At 39.7% G+C, this 27,541-nt stretch overlaps 1 protein-coding gene and 1 long non-coding RNA gene across 2 annotated transcripts; both read right to left on the bottom strand.

Moving 5' to 3' along the window:
* Positions 1 to 2,313: 2,313 nt before the first annotated feature.
* On the bottom strand, positions 2,314 to 4,538 carry LOC125315489. The gene is made up of 2 exons (XM_048280648.1): positions 3,719 to 4,538; positions 2,314 to 3,620 (listed from the first exon to the last, which is right to left on the bottom strand). Exons 1-2 carry the CDS (start codon positions 4,536 to 4,538, stop codon positions 2,314 to 2,316), a joined length of 2,127 nt encoding a protein of 708 aa, XP_048136605.1.
* Positions 4,539 to 7,241: 2,703 nt separating this feature from the next.
* LOC125315628 lies at positions 7,242 to 27,224 on the bottom strand. Its single transcript, XR_007198890.1, has 3 exons — positions 27,213 to 27,224; positions 26,514 to 26,520; positions 7,242 to 7,378 (listed from the first exon to the last, which is right to left on the bottom strand). It is a non-coding gene; the product is annotated as an uncharacterized LOC125315628 (long non-coding RNA).
* Positions 27,225 to 27,541: the final 317 nt, after the last annotated feature.

The following is a 27,541-nucleotide window of genomic DNA, read 5'->3' as shown; positions in this document are numbered from 1 at the left end:
TGATCGGACGAAGTACTCCTCTCAGGGAACTCTTGCTTCTGAATGTAAGTCTTGATGTCATGGAACCACGGTTTGCCATCAGATTCATCGATTACGACCATACAATATGCCGGTTTTCTCGGTACTTCAATCTTCAGGGGCTCAACCTCAAGCCCATTAGTTACTTGTAACATTGAAGACAAGGTTGCTAATGCATCAGCGAACCGATTATGAGTTCTGGATAAATATTCAAATGAGATATCATCAAATTCCTCCACCAACTCATTCAGATACTCATGGTAGGACAGCAGTTTGGCGTCCCGAGTTTTCCATTTTCCAACTGTTTGGAGGATAATCAACGCCGAATCCCCAAATACCTTGAGTCGATTAACTCCTAACTCGATCGCGGCCTACAAGCCAAGGATAAACGCCTCATATTCTGCTATGTTATTTGTGCAAGGAAATACCAACTTCGCTACCACGGGATAATGCTGGCCACCAGGGGATATTAGGACCGCTCCGAGGCTCGATCCAGATAAATTTACAGCTCCGTCAAAATACATGGTCCAGATATAATCATCGATTGCCATGATTCGATCATCGGGATGATAAGTATCATTATCCTACCCCGGACTTTCGACTAGGATATCGCCTACGGCCCGTCCCTTGATCGATTTTTGAGACAAATCCTGAACATCAAATTCGGAAATGAGGACCTGCCATTTGGCAAGTCTACCAATCAAGGCGAGTTGATTCGGTAGGTATTTGATAGGATCACACTCTGTCACCAGTAGCACCTGGTAATTCAAAGTATATTGCCGAAGCACATGCAGTACCCATACTAACGCCGCACATGTTTTCTACGCTTCGGAGTACTTCATTTTCGAAGCTGTGAATTTCTTGCTCGGATAATAAATAGCTCGTTCTTTTCCATCCTCCCGCCTTTCTTGGGCTAACATAGCGCCCAAAGATTCACTATGGATTGTGAGGTAGAGGATTAAAGGTTGCCTCGGCGTTGGAGGAACAAGTACAGGTGGATCCATGAGATCTTGCTTCAGCTTCTCAAAAGCTTCCTCACATTCGCTATCCCATTGGACTAGCGCATTCTTCTTTAACGACTTGAGGAATGGCTTAGCGGTTTCTGATAACCGAGAGATGAATCGAGCAATATAGTTTAGCCTACCCATCAAACTTCGAACTTCTTTAACCGTCGTCGGTGGCTTAAGCTCACGAATCGCCTTGACTTTAGAAGGGTCGACTTCAATACCCTTGTTACTTACCACAAATCTGAGCAGCTTGCCCGAGCTGGTCCCAAAGACACACTTGGCGGGGTTGAGGCGTAACTTGTACTTTCGGAGTCTATCGAACAATTTCTTCAGCGTTTCGACGTGATCTTCTCCATGCCTTGTTTTTGCTATCATGTCATCGACGTAAACCTCCATTTCATTATGCATCATGTCGTGGAAAAAGGCAACCATGGCTCGTTGGTAAGTAGCTCCAGCATTTCCGAGACCGAACGGCATCACCCGGTAATGGAACATTCCCCATGGTGTGGTGAAAGTGGTTTTCAACTTATCATTGACATTCATCAGGATCCGATTGTACCCGGAGAAACCATCCATGAATGAAAACAATTCAAACCCCGCGATCTTGTCAACGAGTACGTCGATATGTGGGAGAGGAAAATCATCTTTAGGACAGGCCTTGTTCAAATCTCGATAATCGACACAGACTCAAATACGGCCGTCTTTCTTCATGACAGGGACTATGTTAGCGACCCAATCGGAATATTCTGTAGTCTCGATTAATCCTACGTCGAGAAGCTTCATGACCTCCTCTTTAATCTTCTGCACCAAGTCTGGTCCGGCCCTCCGCGATTTTTGCACCACCGGCTTAGCCGAACGATCGATCGACAAACAATGTTCGACAATGGAACGGTCAAGACCGGGCATATTTGCATAGGACCAGGCGAAGATGTCTTGGTAATCCCTCAAGAGGTTGGTCGGACGTTCAGCTACATCCTTAGGAAGGTTTGCCCCGATCTTAACTTCTTTGGGGTTTTCGGCATCGCCTAGGTTGATCGAGATAGTTTGTTCATCGGTCAAGGGCTTGATCTCCTCGTGTCGCTCGAAATCCCGACGAATTTCCTCATAATCCGGATTGGACTCATCTAGGTCGTATACTTCTGAATCCACTGGGTTTCCCTCCTTATGTATCTCCTCCGAATCTAAACCCTCCAGTGGATCGTCGAATATGGCATTGACGGATGGCCTTGGAGGTCTAGGCACCGTGTAAGGCTCCTCTTCGGGTGTTCCATCAACTTGCATGGGATCCTCAAAATACGGAAGCAATGGTTAAATCGTCAAACCATCCAGCAAGATCGGGGACTCCATCATCGGCTTCCTCGTGGTCCAGGTCCATCGGCTCAACCACAGCATCTTGGCCCTTCGATGAGTTAGGGAAGACAATCCCTAGGTCATCTTCAAATTGAGCTATCTCATTGTAACCGCAGACTACTCCAACTGATCGGAAGGTGGTGTACGAGGGTGATGGCAAAGGACTACATTCCAGCTTATCGCGACCTATCGCACGTCGCTTACCATGTCTAGGACGGCCACGTCCTTGGAATCCCAAACCAGCTGTATGGGACCGGCCTCTAAGTTCAATCGGGTTGCGGATCCCTTGGCCATGCCGACCCAAACCCTTGCCAGGCTCAAAACCATTGCCGATCATTACCTTAGCTACCATAAGAGAGGTAGTTGATATTTCGAGAACGGGTATGGGACTTTCCGGCGACGCATGAATGGTCCGCACTAGCTCAAAAGCATGGTAAGAATTTTCTTCATTATGAGCCAGCTCGATGTAGGGGATAGCCGTTTCGTTGAAGATTCGATGATCTTCCTCCCCATGGACAATCACTAACTTCTGCTCGGCCACGAACTTGATCTTCCGATGAAGACTTGATGGAACAGCACCCGCATTGTGAATCCACGGACGTCCTAGCAAGAGGTTGAATGCAGATGGAATGTCTAGTACTTGGAACAAGACATCGAACAGAGAGGGCCCAATCTGGATCTCGAGATTAATTTGCCCCATAACGTTCTTTTTCATACCGTCAAAAGATCTAACCGAGGTTTTGGCTACCTGCATCCCGGCCAAGTCAACTCCCGGGCGATTCGGTGTAGCTAGGGGACAAATATTCAATGCTGACCCATTATCAATGACTACCCGAGCAATATAAGTCTGTTTGTGCTTGACTGTTATGTGTAAGGCCTTGTTGTGGCCTCTTCCTTCGGCGGGGATCTCATCGTCGGCAAATGTGACCCGATCTTTTAGAAGGATGGCCCCAACAAAATTCTCCAACCTATCCCGATCGATGTTTTCAGGTACATGAATTTGGCCCAACATCTTCATCAGGGAATCTCGATGTTTTTCGGACGACCGTAAGAGCTCAAGTAGAGAGACCTTAGCCGGTAACTTTCGTAACTGATCAACAATGTTGTACTCACTTGTCTTGATCACAGCCAAAAATTCCTTTGCATCCTTTTCAGCCACCTGCTTGGCAGGCTGATCATCATTATAAGCACGTCCGGACCTTGTTATCGGGGCAAGGTCATAGGACCAAGGAACCGCCTTGCCATCTTTATAAGGAAAAGACTGGGGGGAAGTAATCACCGTAGTCTCGGGTATAACAATTCCGAGTCCTCCCGGGCGGACATATAAGCTAACTCCGAATTACTCTTAATTAGACGGGCCACGTCGGCTTCTCTTGCTTTAACCTTCGGAGAAGATTCAAATTGAGATAGAGCTAAAGCGGCAAATTCTTGATCCCAGTCAATTACAATTTGAGATACAATGGCTACTACCTCGATCCGATTTGCCCATACTATCAATCCGTTCTCCATAAGAGTTGAGATTCTCTCTTCCAGCTGGCCGAACGATACTATTTCTCCAACCTGATAATAGCCTGCTCTAACCAGGGCATTGAAAATGTCAACCACCCGGATCTTAAAAACACCTTTTCGTCCGCCTTCAGAACTAAAGACAGCATTAACCTTGCCTGAGTGATCCGGCAAAGGATTATTCTTGATATTTGGGTGACTATTGTCTTGAAATGAAAATGCTTTGGAATCGAGCAAGTCTTGAATGCGGTGTTTCAACACATAACAACTATTTGCATCATGTCCAGGCTCACCACAATGGTAGTCACACTTCTTTGATGGGTCATACCTTGGTGAGTTTGTGTTACCAGGTCGTAGAGGTTCGGAAGTCAGAAGCCCTTTCTTACGTAAAATCGTAAGTACCTGTGACGGGGTCCCGGGTAGAGGAGTAAATTGCCGAGAATGACGTAAATTTCCTTTTTGCCGTTGTGTACTAAAGTTGCCCTGCTGCTGGTTAGGGATCTGCACGACCGGCACATGGGCCATAGGTTTCTGGGCATAGGTCATGTTAACCTGTGAGACGGGTTCTTTGTCTTTCTTTGCCGTGAATCTCTTGGTACTGGTGGCAACATCTCCGTACCAACCTTTCTTCATGCCGCTCTCAATCTCCTCAGCCATCGCAATGAGATGATTGAACGATGTCGCAGCAGATCCAAGGATTCGTGACCGCATCGTCCGAGGTAAAGTGGAGACAAACAATTTCATGAGCTCTCACTCAGGGGGTACCGGCTTCAGCTGAGATGCCACATTCCTCCACTCGGTGGCGTCTTGCTTAATTGTCTCGCCTTTCTTCATCTCTGCATGTTCTAGATCTTCCCTAGAAATGAGAACATCCAAGTTGAAACTAAAATGCTTAACAAAAGCATTAGCCGCCTTCTCCCAGTTCTCCATGCTGTAGATTTCATAGTCCGTGTACCATCTCATAGCTGCATCTTTCAAAGCGGCCTGGAAGGTCCGAATCATCGAAGGGCCGTTAGCCGCATACTTGCTCATTACGGCTTGGTACATCTGAACATGTTGCACTGGGTTGGAAGTGCTGTCGTACTTTTCGAAGTCCGGCATTTTAAACTTCCCAGGCACACTGACTTTCGAGAAGGCAGAGAAATCAACCTGGGGAATGTTATGGGTACCTTCTACTTCTTGGATCCTCTGCTCCATCAGAGCTAACGGTTTGGCCATCTCATCATTCATTCCCATAGCTACGAAATTGGCTTGGGGAATTGGGATCGGGGGTAGTGAACCCGAGCTCGTGCCCGTAATGATCACGTCTTCCAGCGGCATTGTCCGGTAAGGAGCAGCTTCCGGGGTTTTGCCGGTGTTATCTCCCGGAGGAATGGAAAGGCCTGGTAGTAGGCCAGAATTAGGTGGCTGAAGCTTGGCGGTAAAGGCAGCCATCATTTCCTCCATCTTTTGGGACATCATCCCTTCAAAGCGTTCGGTCGGGGAGGCAAGTTTCTCATCCAGGGCGGCATTGACGACGGCGTTGATGTCGGCCATCCTCTTTGTGATTGATCGAGTAATATGCGGAGGATCCGTGTTAAATTACCTAAAAGGGACGATCAAGTGATGAGTACAACGTTGTGAGAGACGTCGAGTCGATCCATGGCTAATCTAGACTTGTGAACGCCACTCAAACTTGGCTCGCGACCCCGACCAGGAAATTCCAGTTTCGTTGGATTTTGGAAAACAATCCGTGAAAAATCATAATGTGGTCAAAATGGTATGAAAATTTATGAGCTTGTAGTCGAGAGGCTGATGAACAACTTTCATGTAGGACGATCAGACTAGAAATGAGCGGATCAAATCAATCTAATGTGTCTTTCGGAAAAATCATGTTCAGAAAACTGTCCTATCCGCCTATATTTAAAAGAACGAAGAACCCCCTTAGATTGTGAATTTAATTCTGAAATTTTTCAGGCTGTTAGTTGAAACTAGATCTACAACTTTCATGTTTGACAATTTATCAATACGGCACGTTTTATAGTAGTAAATTGCAAAATGAATCTGTAGTCTGGGAACATGTCAAATTCCAGCCTGCTCGACCCCGGCCATTAATTCCATAATAAATAGAAAACACACTGGATTACCATGAAATTTTTTGAGATGATGGATCAAGATCTTATGAACAGTTTTCGTTTGAAGTGAGGAAATTAAATCCAAGATGAAAGGGACGTAAAAATTCGTACAAGACAGCGAGGTCAGAATGAAAACAGAACTGTTTTAGTAATCGGAAAGTGTAATAAGATATGAGATCCCTAAAATCCGACGAAAACTCCTAACAGGAGGCCTAGGAAAGAAAAAAAAAAACACGACGACATGACTCAACAAATATCTATCACTTCGAGGGCCCAGCTCCATTCCTAGATCTCTTGACTTGAGGACCAGCTTGTGCCTTCAACCGCTTGATGACTTTCTTCGCCATGGCAATCTCTTCATCAGCTTTGGCCAGCAAACACCTAAGCTCGTTGTTGAGGGATCGGGATGGAGTAATATCTGGGAGCTTTGGACGCCATTCCTCGGGGATGGAGTGCTTCAATCGGTACTCCTTGGTGGATCGATAGGCCTCCTCAGCGGGCTCCAGCGGTTTCCTCGGGAAAGAAAGTTTGGTCGGGCGAGAAGCGGCCCATAGGTAGTGAGCGATAACGACCGTTTCTTCATGCTCCGGGATAAGGTTCTCAAAGTTCAGTTGGATCCGATCGGATGGTAGAGGCGGAGGCATCTTCTGAATGCACCCGAACCGCCGGATGACTCGGGGCGGATAATACTCAGTTGCTCCAGTAAAACCCAAGAGAGGGACCGGTCCAGATCGGCCAGAGGTGAGACGAGCCTCCTTAGATTGGAACCAGCTAGCGTGCCATTGGAGAGACTTGGCGGAGGGTTTCCTCACGAGTTTAAGCCATTTGGAAAAGTGATAATCCGGGCATTTACTTTGTTTTTCTTTGAAGATGACCAATGCCGGGGCAAAATTTCTCAATGTGTCTCTTGACACAAGGTTTTGACATTCTTTGATATGAGACAAAAACCATACTTGTAAAAGCTCGGCAGAGGCTCGTAAGACCTTATCCTTGCCCCGTCGATACTTGTTCAAGGAAATAACAATTTCAGCTAAAATAGCATTCACAAAATTTCTTCCCTCACAAACTTGTTGAACAAAATGAGCCATGTGAGGATTGACAGAATTCTTGTGATGAGGAAAAACGATCAATCCAAAAAATGCCAATAAAAAGATTTTACCCTTTTGCGGGGATCGGGCTTTGTTGAAACAATCGATGAGAAAAGTAAAAGAACAATGCCCGTAATTTCCTTTGGAACCCTTTGAACGATCGAGTAATTCAACTTTTAAGAAATCGGCTAAAACCCCGCAGGCATCCTCATTTAGGTATGGACCGATGAGCTCGTGAATCGATGGACTTACCAATGAGCACGCTATACTCTTCCAAGGTAGGGGTGAGCTCGTGCTTACTAAGCGAAAATGTGGCGGTCCGAGGAACCCAACAGTGAGCGAGAGCCTAAATCATCCCGATACGGACCTTAATATCTAGCAACAAAATGAGCTTCCCAAGTATGCTCTCTACATAGGGACGGGCGACCTCGTCCAGGTGGGGAAGCCGGTCGATCGAATCATCCTTAGTGATCTCTACGATGCGAATGTTGCCGTGCCCCATGAAGTGATAGATCAAAACGACAACGCACCTAACAACCATGGATCGACTCAAAAAATACATATGCGAATATGATGGTCATGGGTTCAAAGACAAGCAGAATGATATATGCATGCTTTATTAGCCAAGTTTTTAAAGAACTCTTGAGGGCGGATCAGACTCAACGATTTAAGCCATATCCAACGCCTCTTGAGCTTGGGGGATGTCAAGAAATCCTCTCATGCCCGCAGATTCGGGCCGGAGCGGGGAATTCTCAACATGATCGGGGTCGAGGGTAAAGTCATCCATTCCTCCATCCAGAGGCCGGGTAGATCCTTACCCAGACACCATCCTAGGTTCAACTAGCATTTTAGGGTCTAATGCAATGTCATGAATCATGCACGACAGGTACAATCCACTCAATCATGGCATTTTACAATAAAATAAGACAACTGAATTAAATGCTAAAAATCGAGTATACCTATAGAAAATCATCAGAAAAATGAAGCACAATGGAGTAAGATAATGCAAGATATAATCAAATAAAAATCAATCAAACTCCAACCAGTCGTTCCAAAAAAAAATCAATCACATTCAAGGCAAATCACAATCAATCAAGGCATAGATCATGAAAATGAACGGCTTAAGTCCACAAAATTTTAATTTTTTCGAAAATTAAGGGGAATTGGGTGGAAATTCCGAAAATCAACCTTAAAATTTGAAAATTAATTCTAATTTCGAAAAATCAAATTTAATTTTCGAAAATTAATTAAAATTTCGGTTAACCCCTTTTATTTTCAAAAAATTAAAATTAATGCTCCCCAAAGGAGTTGCCAAGCTGTCGCGACCTAAAATTTTAGGCTAACGGATTATCGGGTCAATTAAATCAACTAACCTAATTCGGACCCTCCCAAGTCCTACCGAATCGCAACTTAGGTTTATTCATGAAAAAAAAATCAATTGGAGCCGCCACTAATCATTTAAGATAGGTTGATTAGAAACCTATATAAAATAGCGGGAGAACTATTTTATCTCTACGAACCCGAGAGATTGGGTTCGGGGACTTGGTTACGTTAATTAAAAATTAATGCCCTTTCGGTACCAATTTCATGAAAAAGCCTTTCCAATTGATGTGAATTTGATGATTGGAAAAATGTGACATGAAGACCGTATATTATGCGCCCAGAGGATGATTTTTTTTGGTATTTTCGATAATAAAAGAAAACATTCAAAAGCAATAAAAAATCTGAACAAAATTAAACAAAAATGCCCATAATATACCTTTAATTTCCGATTTTTTCCGAAAATCCTCTCATTCCCAAAGATCCGGGCTAAAGCGAGATTTTATCCACTACATCCTCGAGGATTCGAGCCAGTATACGGATACGCGTATAGAAAAACAACATCCCTTTTGCCAAAGGGCGGAACACGAATTTATATACTAAATCACCATCCCATTCCACGAGATCGTGGCTAAGGCGTGTGATTTATTTTTCCAACGGGTCTAGGCACAAAGGGGAGCATATATTATGGACATGTTTGTTTAAAATTGTGCAAATTTTATAACAATCAAAAGCAAACAAATAGAATGACAAAAATAAAATAAAAATGAGTCAATTGAGATTGAAATTTCAAAAATTTGGAGGGGTGGCCGAAATTGTGAGATTGGGGATCCACCTTTCCTCATCCAAAAACTCAATCTATTTTTAATTTGAGAAATTATCTTTGAGATTTGAAAATTTAATTTTAGATAATCCTCATAAAAAAAAAGATAGAGATTCAATCCAACCAAACCTTATCTCTAATCAAATGTGTTCAGAAAATTCACGAGAGATAAGATAAGATAACATCCAAATCGTTCCGCATGTGTTAAAGATAACGACTAGCTCAAAAAAATGTATCCATGAGTCAAAAATTATCTAACTTAGCCAAATCAGATAAAATTTCAATTTAGTCGAATTTTTATTCACGCCAGGAGATAATATCGAACAATCACAAATTCCTATCAATAACACAAAGCCATGATCGAACACCCAATGGGTAATTTCCAGTCAACCAACGTAGCGAAAAAGATTAGTCCTCCACCCACATTAAAACGTCCGATCAAATGGATTGCCTACGTGCCAAAAATTCCATGCTCGTGCCATAAAGTTCTGATTTTTTTAATTCAATGTAACTTGACGACCATTGAGGAACAAATTTTAATTAAGGACGGACAAGTTCCACTTGAATTAAAATCACCTTCCCTAACACGTGCAAGCATCCAACCAATTCAAAGGTAAGCATTAGATGTAAACTCATTCATGATCAAAATTTTTATGCATCCTAAGACAAGTTTCGGTTTTGAGAAAAAAATTCTACTTTCAATTGCAAATCAACACATGATGACAAATACCTAGGCAAGTTATTAGCTTGACGAGCATTGAATAACAACCAAAATTTGAGAAAAAGTACCTTTTTAAGCAAAAACTCCAGCACACTTGCAGCTTTGAAATCACGTCCAAAATTGTCTCTTCTTTGAACGAATGGGAGCTCTAGTTCTTAGGGATTATGATGCCAAATAACACTTGAGTTGGTGACTGAATATTGATAAAAAATCAGATCAAATAAACCTGAAATAGTGCTGGAGCAGTGACGCAAAGAAGGGTTGAGTAGCTATTTTGATTTGTCGGGACATCAGCTAACTCAAGGAATTGATCTTGCGGGTGTATAGCTTCGACAATGGACAGTGGAGCTTGATCACGAATGGACGGCGGAGCTTGATCACGAACGCACGGCGGAGCTTGATCACGAATGGTTAGGAGAGTCAAACTCTTAGAACCTCCCTTTAGCTCTCAAGTGACGAAAATTCTGATGTGCCGAATCACACGAACGCGAGTGAGCCCTCGTTTATATAGAGCTAGGCACGGCTACTTCTAGTAGGAGTAGGACTTCTTGAGAGCCATTAGATGAGCAATCCTAGCTATCGTAGGAGTTGTTATTAGCCATTGGATCATGAGTTCCCACATCAATAAAACTCTTAGTTAAGATAAGAATTCCAAGCTAATAAAACTCTTGATTTAGTTTGAATTTTGAGAAGCCCTATTCTCCTAGATATATTTCTGCCAAGGGATGATGAGAGTGATAATGGGCGAAATCCCTATGTCTACGTGGGTTTGGGACAATGCTCTAGGGTCTAGATTAATTAAATGGCTGATCAATTGAAGCCTCATATAATCATAAGGGCTGAATTGAACTAGATTTGAGGTTTATACCCATTAGAAATTTCGGCTCCTTCATGAACCAGGCTCCAATTGGATTTTCTAACTAAATTATGGGCTCGTCCTGAATTCTCAAGCTCAAACTAAGGCTATTTTTAAATAATGAACATTTAATTAAAAGCCTTAATGATTAAAACAAGCTTGAATGAATAGAATTGTGCTCAAGAAATAGGTCCATTCGGCACACCTTGTAGGTCCAATTAAAAATCTTAGATCGAGTCCGGTCCGACCGCCTGTCGGGTCAAACTAAATTAATTTATCTATGACCCTAAATGCAGATGATGCGGCTGATGAAAAATAAAAATGCGATGCATGAAGATTATTTTTTGTGAGAATTATGACTAACTCTCATTTTATGAAGTAAATAAATAAATTTCTTTAAAATATAAAATTTAGGTGTCAACAAGCCCTCGAGGTTAGGCATTTCCCGGGATATGGATACGTTAGTAACCGAGTATCCGGTTGGGGAGGATCAAGTGTACTATAGGCACGCTACTACGATTTTGGTAGACACGGGAGAGCTCTCTTGGAAGCCCTACACATACGTGGCATGGACATACCGTCATGGGGATTTGTCAGTGGGTCCGCCGAGTGGATTCGATATTCCCTATGATGGTGTTGGGGAGTGGGACCCCACTAATGCTGCACCTCCGGATGTCATAGTGGTGCACCCCGACGCCGGACCTACAGGTTTGGAGCCCAACTCGGAAGTTTTGGTGTCGGAAGAGAGTGGGGAAGTGGTGGAACCATCTAATGCGGAGTAGCCACCGAGGTTTAACGAGGATGAGTTGGTAGCTATGGATGAGATAGTAGCGGATAGCGAGAACGAGGCTTAGGGTAGTTGGTCTCTTGACTTTTGTAGAGTGTTTTATTTTGGAAGTGTAATGGGCATAGGCCGTGTAATCTTTTTGTTATAGGTGGTCACAGGCTTGTACAGGTGGCCTCGAAGCCCTAGGTTTGAGAGTTGTAACAACTATGTATATATGTACATAAGTTAGTTTTACCATCCCAAGTTATCGTTTTGTTGTTGGTTTCTGTACGGGGATTTGTTTTTGCTTCCGCACGTGTTGTTTTTGTTGGCATTTGGATCCTGGAGAACCGTACATAAACGTGGCTAGAGGGGATGTTTGCGAGCTCGCGGGGTTCGGGTCGTGACACATAGCATCGGCGAAACTATTCTATTGAATATTTTAATGTACAAGTGAATTTTTTTCTAATTTTTTTATTTTACAAATTTTGTTTTTATTTTTTTTTGTTCCCTTTGCTGTTGAGGGTTACCGACAACCCTCGCCCATCACGATCGGTGGCCCTAGGGGTGAGGGCCATCTTGCCTTGGGCCGGTGGGGCCACGACAACCCTTGCGTAGGGCCGTCGCGGCCTCAATGGTAGCAAGCGAGGTAGCAAAGGCCTTCGCTAGATCCGGGCGAGGGCCGTCGTGTCCCCATTGGCTATGGGCTAGGGCCATTGCTCCCTTGCTTGCTGTAAAGTGCTGTCCTTGACGGTGGCTAAGGGCGTGACGGCCCTCGACCATGGGCGAGGGTGCGACGGGTCCTCGTCCATGACTAAGGGGGTCGCGAGGGCCCTCGCTTAGATCTAGCAAGGGCTTTGTGCTCTTGCCCCTCACCACCGCCGCCGAGGCTACGACATCTATCCCCTAGGGCCGTCATGGCCCCGCCGGCCCAAGGCGAGACGGCCTTGGCCCCCGGGCCAGCCGGTCATGGCCGTCGAGGGTCGCCGATAACTCTCACCGGTCGAGGCTGAAAAAGCAACAAAAATAAGATAAAAAGAAAAATATCAAAATAAGAGATTTCTTTAGAAAATATTAATTTTTTTAAAAAAATCTATGTAGTGCTGAAAAATAAATAAAAAAAATCACATTGGATGATTCATCGGAAGTGGCACTCAAGTGAATGTTTTTCGTCAGAAGTGGCACTCAAGTGGACGATTTTCCTTTGATGTGGCACTTAAGTGAGCGGAAAAAAAAAGTTATTGACACTCAAGTAAGTGTTGTATAAAAGTTATGGCACTCGTGGTGTACTTACCCCATTGATTGTGTGTGCCAAATAATTGTAGCTAATTGTGTGCATTGCACATGTTTTCCTTTTTTTTTTCAAAATAATAATAAAAATTATTATTATTATTATTATCATAAAAATAAAAAGGTGCACCACTAGCATGTGTGAAAATTGGGCACATCAATATTGTCCATAGAAGACATACATGTGCATCATATGCACGTACATCAATGATCTAATTTCAATCCGACTAATTCAATAGTCGTGGTTATAAATATTTTTACAATATTGTCTTTCATGTTCAACGTCGTTATATATTGGTTAAGGTGTGTGACATCCCTAGGTTTATCATGGAGTTGGTAGTAAGACATGCACTAACACATTAGTACTTCCAAGAGAATTGATTGCTCTAATCAACCTCCGGGTCCTACAAGCCATGGGTAACATCTAGTAATATATCATGGCTATCCAGACAATGTGAATGGATAATGAAACTATTAGCTTTGGCTATAGTGTAATTTAATCCTTTTGTCTTATTATGTCTCAATCGAACAAAGATCATGAAATATTTGTCAAGCCACCAATTCAATCATATATACCAATCTAATCGACATGCATTTATACGAGACATGAACATTTCATTCTCGGTTACAATTTTGGCCGAAGATTTCAATGCATTATCATAGTTAGATCACATAGGACATTATACCTTGCATGTAATAAGGAGATAGATCCCATTTTGCGCACATATTTAACTTTGTATGTGCATGAACTATGACCATCAAGTACGGAGACAGATCAATGAACCACTAATATGCGCACTTGTGAACCGTAGCTATCCAAAACACAAGTCAACATTGTGCCTCATGTATAAGGATTATTTACAGAAGACCAAAGCAAGAATGATTAGACATTGACAATGCTAAAAGCTTCCATGTTGCAAGTTGTGTAATGCGTGTCACGTTAAGTGAACTTGTTTGATACAAGCACTTGTGTTCTAACTCGGACATCACAATACCCAATGGCTTGTGACTCGTCATTCCCTTAAGTATCCAATACTTAATGGTGAAGTTAAAAACACATCGGTCTCAACAGGATCATTAATGTTCATTCATCGATCCATTGATCGGGAAAATTTAAAGATTCAGTCTAACTGTGAACCCATCACACATATTCTCAACGTCTCAAGAATAGGTCCAGTCGCAACTAATCTTACGGAATTTATTCATATATGTAAATAAACGAACAAATGAATAAACATATCTTTGCCAGTAATTGAATAATAAATTGAAATATAACTGAAATTCCTAACATGTAACTATTACATGATTGCTTTGGGGCATATATCTAACAATAACCTGGTCTTGACTCTGAAAAGGAAAAAAAAAAGGTCTCGACAAATTTCATAATCCTCTAACATTTTGGATGGAAATTTTTGAAAATTGCAGTCCAAATTCTCATGTGATTAGTGTGTTGACTAACCTCTCCTAGAGGCTGAAGAACAAGCTTTGGGAATTAAAATTCCAAAAGGGCCGATTTTTCTTCATTTCACTTGATATTGAACAAACATCAAGAAGGTATTGCTTAGAATCTGCAAGGAAAAGACCCCCGTTTTGACATCTACAATCGCTATAGTCTTCTATTGTTTCTCCAACCACGATAAAAATTCCATACCTCAACTCATGCTTCACTAATTTTGGCTCTTTATACTCCAAAACATTGAAGAATAGAAAAATTGATCCTAACCAATACAAAATAGCACGATGAAATTTGTAGGGACAATGTCTAAAAAGGTCATTGTACTCCCTTTTTTAAATTCAATTTGATCCTTAAACTTTAATTTTGATCAATTCAATCATTGCGCTTTTCTAATAGTGGTATGTAGTCCCTAAAGTCAATTTGGTTTGACTGGCATCCGACATGGCAATATGACTCTAAAGTAGAACCCAAACTTGATGTAGTTGTACACATTGTTGCCACATCAGAAAATTTTTTAAAAAGAAAGAAACAACAAAACAAAAATATTAAGAAAGACAAAGATTACAAAAAAAAAAAAAAACATGAATTCGAGTGCATAAGAAAGAATACACTAAATGACGATTAGAGAAAGGTGCCTCCAAAGGCTGAGGAGGTTCCGCCGTATTAATATAGGAGTGGCCTTCTCTAGACTAATCTTTAACGCAATGGATTGAATTCCTTTCAAATGTTGCTCATGACTGTAATATAATGAATGATTGCTTATATTGAAACCAAACTAAAATGATCAAGCGAGCAAAGAGGGCTTAAATTTCCCCGTAAAATCTATTAAAGCGAGAACATAAATCTAACCACACATCAAAGCCATCCAAACAACGAGATTCAAGTGTCTTTTTAAGATATATCTCCCCATCATGGAGATCAAAACCTTCTTGAAAATTATGAGGAGTCCTCTTAGATGAAGGAACTCTAATTGAAAATTCTCTTAAAACAAACCTTTTGAAAAATGTTTAAGTCATGTGATTCAAAATTTCCCCAATGGAGTTTTGAACATGAATATGATATGATAATGTGTTTGGACAAGTTTCCTTTACAATCACGTTTTGAAATCCTCTTTTCCGAGTTATAGTCTCTCAAGCCATAAAATCGCAGTATTTCTGTAGGAGCCTCATAAGAATCTCATGAGTCTTACCAATATGGTCCGATTTCAGACCCCCCCGGTATAGTTTAAATTGATTAGGGTTTGACCTTCTATAGGTATCCTAGAGTTCTTAGGTCCTCAGAAATGTGCCCGTCTTATTTAAATTAAATGGGGCATGAGCTTCTATAGGTTTCCTAGGGTTCTTAGGTCCTTAGAAAGGCGCTCGTCTTCTTTAAATTGATTCGGGTTTGAACTTCTGTAGGTTTTCTAGTCTCCCCATATCCTAGAATGGAGCCCCCATTGGTAAGATAATTCGGGTTTGAGCTTTTGCAGATTTTTTGGTACTCCTAGATCCTAGAATGGCACCTTCATTCAAAGATAATTCGATTTTTGAGCTTTTATAGGTTTTTTTTTTCGGTTAAGAATTATAGGTTTTTGGGTCTCTCCAGATCCCATAATGGCACCCACACTTAAAGATAACTCGGGTTTGGGCTTCTATAGGTTTTTTGGTCTCTCCAAATCACGGAATGACACCCACATTTAAAGATAATTTGGATTTGAGCTTCTATAGGTTTTCTAGTCTCCCTAGATCCAAGAATGGCACCTACATTCAAAAATAATTTGGGTTTGAACTTCTATAGATTTTCTAGTCTCCCTAGATCCTATAATGGTGCCCACATTAGTAAGATAATTCGGGTTTGAGCTTCTGTAGATTTTCTAGTCTCCCTAAATCCCAGAATGGCACCCACATTCAAAGATAATTCAGGTTTGAGCTTACGCAGGTTTTCTGGTCTCCCTAGATCCCAAAATGGTGCCCACATTGGTGAATTCTTACTACATGATAGCCAATCTTTTAAATTTCTTGATGAACTCATTACTACATGATAGCCAATCTTTTAAATCTCTTGGTAAACTCCTTACTATAGAATAGCCAATCTTTTTAATCTCTTGGTGAATTTCTTCCTATAAGATTGCCAATCTTTTTAAATCTCTTGGTGAACTCCTTACTATGGGATAGCCAATCTTTTTAATCTCTTGGTGAATTCATTCCCACAGGATAGCCAATCTCTTTAAATCTTTTGGTGAACTCCTTACTATAGTACAACCAATCCTTTTAATCTCTTGGTGAATTCCTTCCTACGGGGTAGCCAATCTTTTAAATCTCTTAGTAAACTCCTTACTATAGGATAGCTAATCTTTTTAATCTCTTGATGCATTCTTTCCTAAAGATAGCCAATATTTTAAATCTCTTGGTGAACTTCTTACTACAGGATAACCAATCTTTTAAATCTCTTGGTGAACTCCCTTTTACAGGATAGCCAATATTTAGAATCTCTTGGTGAATTCCTTCTTACAGGAGAACCAGTTTTTCAACCTTTTGGTGAATTCCTTCTTACGGGTAGCCAATCTTTTTAGTCTCTTGGTGAATTCCTTCTATAGGATAACAAGTTCTTAAAACTCCTTTTTCTCTAACCCCCCCCAAAGAGGGTGAGATCTAGACATATTCTTTGGTGTTTCCAAAAAGGATGATCCCTTCCATAGGTCAGACTTTGTCCTTAAAGAGATTTCCATGGTAAATCAACTTTAAATCATCCTTAGTGTTTTTATAACGAATCCTTAGGTTCCATACCATTTCTCAAACTCATATGTATCCGGGCCAATCAACAGGTAAGTTGTAGGTAAATTTCTCTCTCTATCTTTCTCTTTCAAAAAAAAAAAGAGGAAAAATACACTAAAAGTGCCATAACTTGTGTACGGCGTTCACTATGAATGCCATAACTTTCAAAACGTTCACTTAAGTGCCATAACTTTCAAAAATCATTCACTTGAGTGTTACGTCTGAGCAAAATCGTTCACTTGAGTGCTATAGTAACTTTTCAAATCTCTTGGTGAACTCCTAAATTTTATTTTTTACTTATAAAATGATAGCCAATATTTAAGAATCTCTTGGTGAATTCCTTCATTACAACAGGGGCTAGAACCGAGTCTAAGATTTTCGAACCTAAATTTGGTGAGAATTGGGCCTTATAATTTAATTTGTTCAAGTCCATTTAGTTTGTAAAGGCTTTTAATTTAAAGTCTATTATTCATAAACCCAATTTGGGTCCGAGAATATCCAAAAAAAAAGAAAAAAATAATTTTATTGGCCTATTATTGCAGTTTGTGAGGAATTCTAATGGGATAACCTTGAAGATCAAATTTAAATACCATTAACAAGTCATATTAGTTTATAAATACCTCTTAGGTTGGGGAGGCCACATTAGTTGAAGACACGGCAGATTTTAGGGGGCACTTCAGTACACGGCCAACAAAAGAAAGGGAGAACTCTATTATGTACATCAAACCTCTCTAACTCGTTGCCTGGTGGTTTCCAAAGTGCCCCGCAGTTCTCACAATCTCGCCCTCTCTCTCGTACCAATATCAAAGGCGAATTTGGATCATCCATCCTTCCTGAGGAGTCAGTTAGAAAAAAAAAAAAAAATTTGTGAAAGAGAAAAAAAAAAAATAAGAGGGTGGAGGGGCAAGATCGGTAGAGAAACAAACAAAAGAAAAAAAAATTCAACTAACAAGTTGTCTTCGTGTCCTATTCGCGCTGTCTACTTAATCCCAATTGCTGTTTGGCGCTATTTTAGGCCACTGCCAAGGCGATTTTCCTTGCTAAATGCCATTCCGTTTGCTCTGCTGTCCGGGGTTGTTTCGCCGTTATTTGATGCTGTTTTGTTGCTATTTTCGGTCAAATATCTGTCCACCCTCAGTTTGTCTACAATCCAGTGCAGAATTTTTCTGCACTTTTTAAAGCTGTTTGGTGCCTCGAACTCCGCTCAACCCAGTTTTCCCTGTTTTCTTTTTTTTTTTTTCCTTTTTTAAATTTTTTTTTTGGTTTATTTTAGCTTGTTTTTGTTGTTATTTGAATATCTCATTATACTCTTTGTGTTAGATTATTCAGGTATATCCTCGTGGTAAATCAAGCTCAAACGGCACAGTTTTGGAAAATTCCAGCAAGTCGCATGTGCAGAATTTTTAGCTTGGAAAAGGTAAAGTTCTCAACTTTCGATTGCTAATCTATGCTTGTTAATTTGGTAACTTGCATTGTCTTTCTTAGATCTCTTTGAACACATTGATTTAACAATTAAACTGAAAAGTTCATACCTTTTCCTATCAAATAATGGCTAAACTGAAAATCACCCATTTGTTATACAAAGTCCTCATTTTTCCCTAAGAAATTTAGCTTGTTCATGAATTGGTCGAATCTCACATGCATCCTTAAGAATTGATTTATTTTGATTGGGAAGTATCTTTTCTTAAGGTAATAAATCGTTTGGATTTTTAGCTCACATGCTCTCTTGGCGGAGTTTGATATGCTAATAGATGAGCCTCCTTTGATCTTGCTCTTGAATTGGTTGAATTGCATTATCCTAAGATTTCCCATTAATACTCGCATGTTATGGATAATAATTGAGCTAAGTTAGATAATGTCTAATTTGAGAGCTTCTTAATTGGATAATATCTAACCCCGAGGGATAGGCTTCTTGATCTCGATGATTATCTCTAATACGTGAAGTTGGTTGGATGATTTTATCTCTTGTGGATATTCAGTGCCATGGATGAGGTTTACTTGAATCAGCTAATTATTCGAATTTTTTAGGATTAACTGAATTAGATAATATCTGATCTCTGTCTTGGATAATATTTGCTTTGAATTGTTATCTCGTTATCTCGTTATCATTGAGTTGGTTGACTTACTTTATCTAATTGAATGGACTTATCTTGTGGATTTCCTGATAATGTTTGATTTATAGATAATGTTTGATTGGGTTTGGATATATATCCAATTTTTTTTTTGGGGAATTATCTAAAATCAATTTTCAAATCTTAAAGATAATTTTCTCAAATTAAAACTTGGATTTTGGATGAGGAAAGGTGGACCCCACTTGAATATTTTCGGCAACCCCTCTCATATTTTCGAAATTCCAAAATAAATTGACTCATTTTTATTTTATTTTTGTTGTGCTTGTTTGTTATAAAATTTGCACATCTTTAAACAAACATGCCCATAATATATGCTCCCATATGTGCCTAGACCCGTCGGAAAAAATAAATCACACGCCTTAGCCACGATCTCGTGGAATGGGATGGTGATTTAGTATAGAAATCGTGTTCAAAAATGTTGTTTTTCTATACACATATCCGCATACCTGTAGCGATAAAATCTCGCTCTACCGATCTTTGAAGAGGATTTTCAAAAAATAGAAAATTAAAAGGTATATTATGGGCATTTTTGTTTATTTTTGTTCAGATTTTTATTGCTTTTGAGTGTTTTCTTTTATTACCGAAAATACCAAAAATCATCCTTTAATAATATATGGTCTTCATGTCACATTTTTTCAATTAATTAATCACTCAAATTCACATCAATCGAAAAGGCTTTTTCATGACAAAAGGGCTTTTTAATTAGCGTAACTAAGTCCCCAGCCCCTTTTTCCCTAAAGATAAAATAGTCGTTATTATATAGGTTTCTAATCAACCTACTAAATAGCTCAAATATTTCTCATGAGTAAAACTAAGTTGGACTTGGGAGGGTCCGAATTAGGTTAGTTGATTTAATTAACCTAATAATCCGTTTTTTTTAGGTTGCGACACCGCCTATAGTAACTTTTTTTTTTCCTACCTTTTTTTTCCTGCAAGGTAAATGTCATGACTTGTTTTTAATTTTCCCCAATAGAACGATTTAAGACTCAAGTGTCGTCTTGTCTTTAAGAGTAACCTCATTTCCTAAAATGAATAGAATCCCTCTTGACTCGAGCTTTTCGAAAGTAAAGGTAAATGTCATGACTTGTTTTTTATTTTCCCCAATAGAATCGATTAAGACTAGTGACACCTAATTTTTAATTAGTAGTCTTTCAATCAACTTTTCAAAAATCAGTAGAAAATTCATAAAAAGTCAAAAAATTGTAAAATCAACTTTGGAAACCTTAGTCAAGCCTAGAGAACCATTTTTGAACAAAATATAAATTTTCATATTTTTCATAACTTTTAATTTTTTTCAAAAATAAAAAAATACTTGAAAATTCGGAAAACATAGCATTTGAGGTCAGAAAAATACAAAAAACAACTCAATATTTTTATTTTTATTCCCTTTTCAATTTAGCTACTTAAAATTTTAAAGATTCGATTCAGGACCCCATGTCTCTTCATTGAGCATAATCCCAAATCGAGCCAAAAATTACAATTTGAGTCATTTTAATTGCAATTTTTACATTTTTGCAGTCTTGACACTCAACTTGATTACCTTGCATTGCAACTGAATCCTTGAATTTTGAAAAATTCACCAATTGCAGGAAAAGTTTTCAGTTTAGTCCCTAGGTTTCATTCAAATAAAAATTAATCAATTTTTAGGATCGCCATGCCACAATAAGACCTCTACCCATAGTTTTTGACCTGCTGAATCATTTGGCATGGGTATTGTAAGATGAATTGATCATTTAAGCCCTCAATTGCATTTTTTTTTATAATTGGATCCAATAAGCAATTTGGGGTTTTTGATTAATTCACCACAAATTTTTGGGAAAAATTGCATTTTTAGATGATATTCACGCCTTTGAGATCAATTTTGCAATTTAATTTGAAATATTTTGAAGAGTAGGGGGTCGATTTGATCATTTCAAGTCGCCATGGGTCCGACAGGTCAACCCAGCATCCGACCCATCGACTCGGGTGACCTTCTTCTTCTTCTTCTTCTCCCCCATTTCTCATGCACTTTGAACTTTGCCAGGCCAAATTTGATGAACCAAATTGGAGCCCTTCCTGGCCATAATCGAAGGAGTTTGTGTGGGGGTTTTGTTCGCCGCTTCGTCCGGCATCGATCGGGGCCGGTGTCGTAGCCAACCGTCACCGGAGCATGAAGGAATCAGCTGGTCAAAGCTACAACAGCTCATAGAAATCAACTTTCACAAAATGGTTGAATCGGATGACCATTTGTGCTCGTAGACTTGTTAACGTTCTAGACAGAATCCCGTGTTGTCTCTGATGCCGTCGGTGCCCACACGTTCTGAGTAAGTCGGTGAACACCCCCCCCGGAGCGAAAATTTCAAATTCGGGATATATGAATCCCACGTGTCTTGGTTCGGGAGGAAATGGTCATTTTGTTAGAGTGCATTCCACAGAGAGAGAGAGAGAGAGAGAGAGAGAGAGAGAGAGAGAGAGAGAGAGAGCGAGCGCGAGCTTGAGCGACTACCATTCGAGCTCATTTTTACCAAACTTGTCAAGGTTTTGCCGGGCCAATTCCAGCAAAATCGAAGCTTGCCGGTGGCCGTTCAAGCATCCCGAAGTCCCAAGGAAGTTGGCGGACTCTTCCGATCGCGCTATGATCGCTAAAAAGGTACGGTCGAGCTCTACATAGCCGAAGCATCTTCACATGGCATCTCGGGTTTTAGTGGATCATTTTGCGCGCTATCGATCTTAATTTGTTCTCTATGCTCTCCTAATCACGTACGTACTTTGTTTGTGCATTTTCATCGAGTAAATTCTTGAGCCGACCTCCAACCTCCTCCGACTAGTCACCCATTTTCATAGAGTGAATTCTTGAGCCGACCTCCAACCTCCTCCGACTAGTCGCGAGTCACCAAGCTCAATTTAGGCTAAATCAAACCATTGCAATTGTTAGGTAAGTTTTCTTGAACTCTTGTGGTGCTTCCCGAATGATTAGATTAGCAAATTCTCGTAGAAAGCGGCTAGGATGATCTCTTGCTGGAGATTAGCTTTGGCCGGAGTTGTAGGTGGATTTCATGTTGTCGTTATAGCTTGATCTTGACATATGTTGTAGAGGATGAGCTTACGAGTTGAATAGTGCAAGAATCGTGTCATTTGGTGGTCTGTAGCTGTCGGAATAGGCTTCCAACGAGGTGCCAGCGAAAGAACACCAGCACCTATTGTCTTCTTCGGCCACGGTTGACTAGGTCAATGCTGGTTGACCAGGTTAATGCTGACCTAATGCTGACGTGTCGCTACATAGCATGACATGTGGTAGCCACATTAGCGAGGCTGTTATAACCATTTTTAAAAATAAATAAATAATAAAAATCTAGATCGGACCGTTGGCATTAGGCCACGTATCACGATATGTGAATCTTTGAAAATTAAAATGATTTTTCATAAATAAAATCGATTTTCAAAAATATAAAAAATAAATTTCTGATCGAATGGTTGAGAATTAGTCTCCTCGTTTGATCTTGATCGTCCATTTTGGTATTTAGATTGGACGGTCTAGGTTTAGTTGTCGTTCAATCCCAGCCATAGATTTTGGTTGACTAATCCGAGAGCCGTGGCTTAGCCACGTTGGAGCCGTAGAATCTAGTGTTGGATTTTTTAATATTCTCAAAAAATAGATAAACATTAGGAAAAATTAGAAAATCAAATAAAAGATAGAAACAGTGCCGTTTAAAGTTGGGCCGATCAAGTCGGATCAAGGTCGGGCTCCCGGTTTGCGTGGACCGGGTTGACTTGGTCTGAAAAAGATTAAAAAATTCAAAAAGTAACAATTAAAAAAAGGAAAATCAATAAAAAAAAAATACAAAAAATCATAAAAAATTCTAAAAAACTATAAAAAAAATTAGGAAAAAATTCCAAAAATATTCCCAAAAATCAAAAAAATTGGGACATGACCACATTCAACTAGTTTGACCCAATGTTATTGATTTTGGACTCCCAATTCTTCTAAAATGACCATTTTACCATTCTGGACATTTTGCCCTAAATATTTTCCGGACCAACCCTTAAATTTTATTAGGCCATTCTCTAAGCTAATAGGACTATATTAGGTGTACCATGTAGAAATTGATTGATTGATTTGGTGCGTTTTATCCATATATGTCTGATTCCTTGATTTGCGCATTTTAATTATGGATTGATGCTGATAAGGTAGAAAATTCTCATGTGCATGATATCCATAAGTAGTAAGAGCCTACCTCACCTTCCAAAGCACCACCATGAATTCTTAAGTTAGAAAGACACTCGACTTCGGTACCAAAATGGCGTTGATAATATTCTCGACTTAACCAAATCCCCGAACCCATTTCTCTAGCTTAAGTACACTACAAGTGCCAAAACTTGTGTACATTGCTAATTTTAGTGTCAAAACTTTCAAAATGATCACTTAAGTGCCAAACTTTTTGAAAAGCAATCACTTCGATGCTAAAACTTTAAAATCGATCAATTAAGTGCCAATTTATTTTTAAAAACAATCATTTAAGTGTCAATTTTTTTTAAAAAATGATTGCTTCAGTATCAACCGCACCTAGCCACGTCGGCTCAAATATTAATAAAAAATAGCACGTGTCGGATTTTCGATAAATTACGTCGGCTCAAATTGGAGTTGGCACTAAAGTAATCGTTTTAAAAAAAGTTGACACTTAAGGGATCGTTTTTTAAAAAAGTTGGCACTTAAGTGATCGTTTTGAAAGTTTTGGCACTAAAGTGAGCGTCGTACACAAGTTTTAGTACTTCTAGTGTACTGTAGTCCACTTCTCTTGTTTTAACATAATCGAGTAGTAACTCCCAACTTCTCAATAGGGTTTCCAATTATACCCTCTAAGAAATGATTGGTGGCGACTACGATGGCACGTATACTATGCACATACCACCCGACCACACTAAGGTCGACCCTATTTCTAAATTCCTTCCCTCTATCATGATTTAGGTAATGTGCCTTGGGAGGGGCTCCCGTCCGAAATCCATCCATTGTGAGTTGGAGGACGACAACCCATTAACTCTCAAGAGCTTTTCCTCAGCCAACGGGGAGCCACGTAAGAGGGCCACGATAGTGGTGACTCCCTTCCGCATGTACACTCATACATGTCACCCGACCACACTAAGGTCGAATACGAATTTCCGACGTTGCGATTTGGTATGGGCTTAGGAGAGCCCGAACCAATGGCCTTGCACTCAAGGCTTCCCTTGTTAATCCATTCGTTCGCCTTTCCTCGATCTATACATTCGAAGATTCAAGGGCGGGTCTCGACAATGGGCACGCAGGATTTATAGTGATTCGGTTTTATTCAAGCATACATCCACTTCTTCACATTGGCGGCTGATCGGTTGGATTCCACTAGTGAATAGATTAGAGGTTATAATATGGTGAATAGACTACTTATCTAACACACTTACACTCGTATGTTTTCCTCTAAGTATTACAATGTAAGATCAAAGGTACGTGAAGGATGTGAAGCTTTCTTGATCTTGAAATTTTAAACTCTTTTCCCTCGCTTTTTCGTTCTTCAACCTTGAAGTGTCCTTTTATACTCCTCCATTTTCAGCTGACCTTTGCAAGATCTCCAAGATGATTGCTCTCTAAAACTTCCCCGTTGGACAAGACTATATATAAATGATTTCGTAGCCATTGAAGTTGATAAAGAAAAAAAATACATTTTTGGATCAAATCGCTCATACAATCATGATCATGGGGATAAGTACACCATGAATGCCATAATTTGTGTATGGCGTTTACTTGAGTGCCATAACTTTCAAAACGTTCACTTAAGTTCCATAATTTTCAAAAATCGTTCACTTGAGTGCCACGTCGGAGCAAAATCATTCACTTGAGTGCTACAGTAATTTTTCCGGCAAGCCACGTCATATTTCCGGCGAGCCACGTTAGTTTTTTGGCGTCCACGTCAATATGGTATTTTCAAAAATCGTTCACTTGAGTGCCACGTCGGAGCAAAATCATTCACTTGAGTGCTACAGTAATTTTTCCAACAAGCTACGTCATATTCCCGGCGAGCCACGTTAGTTTTCTCGCGTCCACGTCAATATGGTACTCAAGTGAACGATTTTTGAAAGTTATGGAACATAAGTGAACGTTTTGAAAGTTATGGTACTCAAGTGAATGCCGTACAAAAGTTATGACACTTCTAGTATACTTTTCCCCATGATCATGGGTTTCCATAGATAGATTACTTCATTAGGTGAGTCATCCTTATCTTCATTAATTTGCATCCTTAATTGATCTTCATGATTAAGAATCTTCAAGTACGAATCCAGCTTGATCGGTTAGCTATTGTGATGATATAATATGTCAATTAAATTATCTTGAATATGTCTCTTTATAATCTATTCATTGCACGTGAAATACTCCTCTTGGAGCTTGAGCATCATTCCAACATATGAGCTCAATACAACATCCGAGTCCCTCGAAGCAACGTTTGAACTTTTTCTGCCAGATTCAATCCTATGTAACCCACACCTATGGATCATCTGCAAAATATGTATTTCATTGTAATAACTTAGATTAAGAGATCATGGATTCTTTTGTCAACTTCAAATCAGTTAAGGGTTTTTCTCAACAGCTAGCACAATCGAAAGTGATGGTCACCGGCGAGTTCCATCTTTTTGTTCAACGTGAGGTTAGTGGTGTGTCCGTACCATAGGTTCGATGCTTGTGGGACTTAACGGAAGAGCATCTGAACCAATTAGTTTCAAGCATGCTATAAGAGATAATCCGGTAACCGGTTTGCAATAGTTCTCACTCATTCTCACGAACCGGTTCGGTTAAGGGTTTTTCTCAACACCTTTGTTTAATTGATTTTTTATTGGAATGCATGAACAACGGTTTTGGAGATTCATTTATGGGTTTTTAATTTCCACTGTGTTTAATGTTTGATTTGCTCGCACATGTTCCGTATAGTATCAAGGTTTACACAACGCTTTGAGATTTTAAATAGATATGCCTTCAATATGAAACGATACATTCATAAACACTTTGTTGAATGTAAAAGAGTCAATACGTATTAATACTATTACTAAATGTAACAAAACACAGATGTAAACTTTATTAGAGCAAAAAATAAAGAGCTCCCACTAAACAATAGCATCCCAAGATGCTTCTAAGCTCATGTTAATGACATGTCGTAACAGCATCCCATGATACTTTTAAGCCCATGACTTTTCATTCAAATACACAAAGGCAAATTCCTTTAGTTACTGGGTCTGCATCCATATCATTTGTGAAAATATACTCTACTGTAGTGTCACCATTCTCGTCTATTATCTTTACGGTAAAAAACTTGACCGCTAACCGCTTAGACCTCTTGAGATCTTTGTTGTTGTTAATAAACAATACTGCAGAGTTATTGTCACAATACAATTGTATGGGTCTATCCATAAAATCAAATACGGTCAATTTCCTAACAAGGTTTCAGAGCCAAATAGCCTCATTAATAGCTAAAAAACATGTTATAAACTCCACTTGCTTGATTGGGGATGACATAGATTTCTATTTCTCAGTTTTCCATAATGTTGCACCTCACTTTAACATATAAATATATCTAGTTGTCAAATATCATGTCACCCCGATAGCTAGCAAAGTCTAATCCAAATACCCCGCTAGCTATAGGTTCCGAACATGTATGTAAATTAGCATATAACTTTTGTCATCTTAAAGTACCTCAAAATTTTCTTAGTAATAACCTAATGATCATGTCTTGGATTCATTGATAGTTGCCTTGAAGTTTTGTTCCAAAAGCAATATCTAATCTGATGCAAACTTGAGCATACATGATCTTTTCAATTACACCAGCATATGGTACATTCTTTATTTGAGTTTTCTTAATTTCTGTATGAGGAAATTATAACGGATTCAGTTTATTGTCCTTAATGATAGGAATAATTCTTGACTTGTAATACTAAATACCGAATATTTCCAATCAATAAATGACCCCTCTTCCGACCAAAAAAAAAAAAAACCTTTGAAATAAACCCAACACAGCAAGAATGATCCATATGGATCTCAATGCCTAGGACAAAAGACACCTCACCAAGGTCATTCATGTCAAAATACTTTGACAACACCCGCTTCTTTTCGTGCAGTAATTAAATATCAACACTTGCAAGCAAGCTATTGTCTACATAAAACATGAGGAAAATAGATGTCCTCCCATTGACCTTGTTGTCTATATACAATGATTTACTTTGTTCCCAACATAACTGAATGAAGTGATAACTCTATAAAAATTCAAGTACAATGTCTACACCCTATTGCAGCTCATGAGCTTGTGACATTTAGGGATGTGAACAAGCTTTGAAATACCATTAT

Source organism: Rhodamnia argentea, chromosome 6 (genome assembly GCF_020921035.1).
Source record: "Rhodamnia argentea isolate NSW1041297 chromosome 6, ASM2092103v1, whole genome shotgun sequence".
NCBI classification, from domain to species: Eukaryota; Viridiplantae; Streptophyta; class Magnoliopsida; order Myrtales; family Myrtaceae; genus Rhodamnia; species Rhodamnia argentea.
This window is presented reverse-complemented; position numbering and strand designations above follow the sequence as displayed.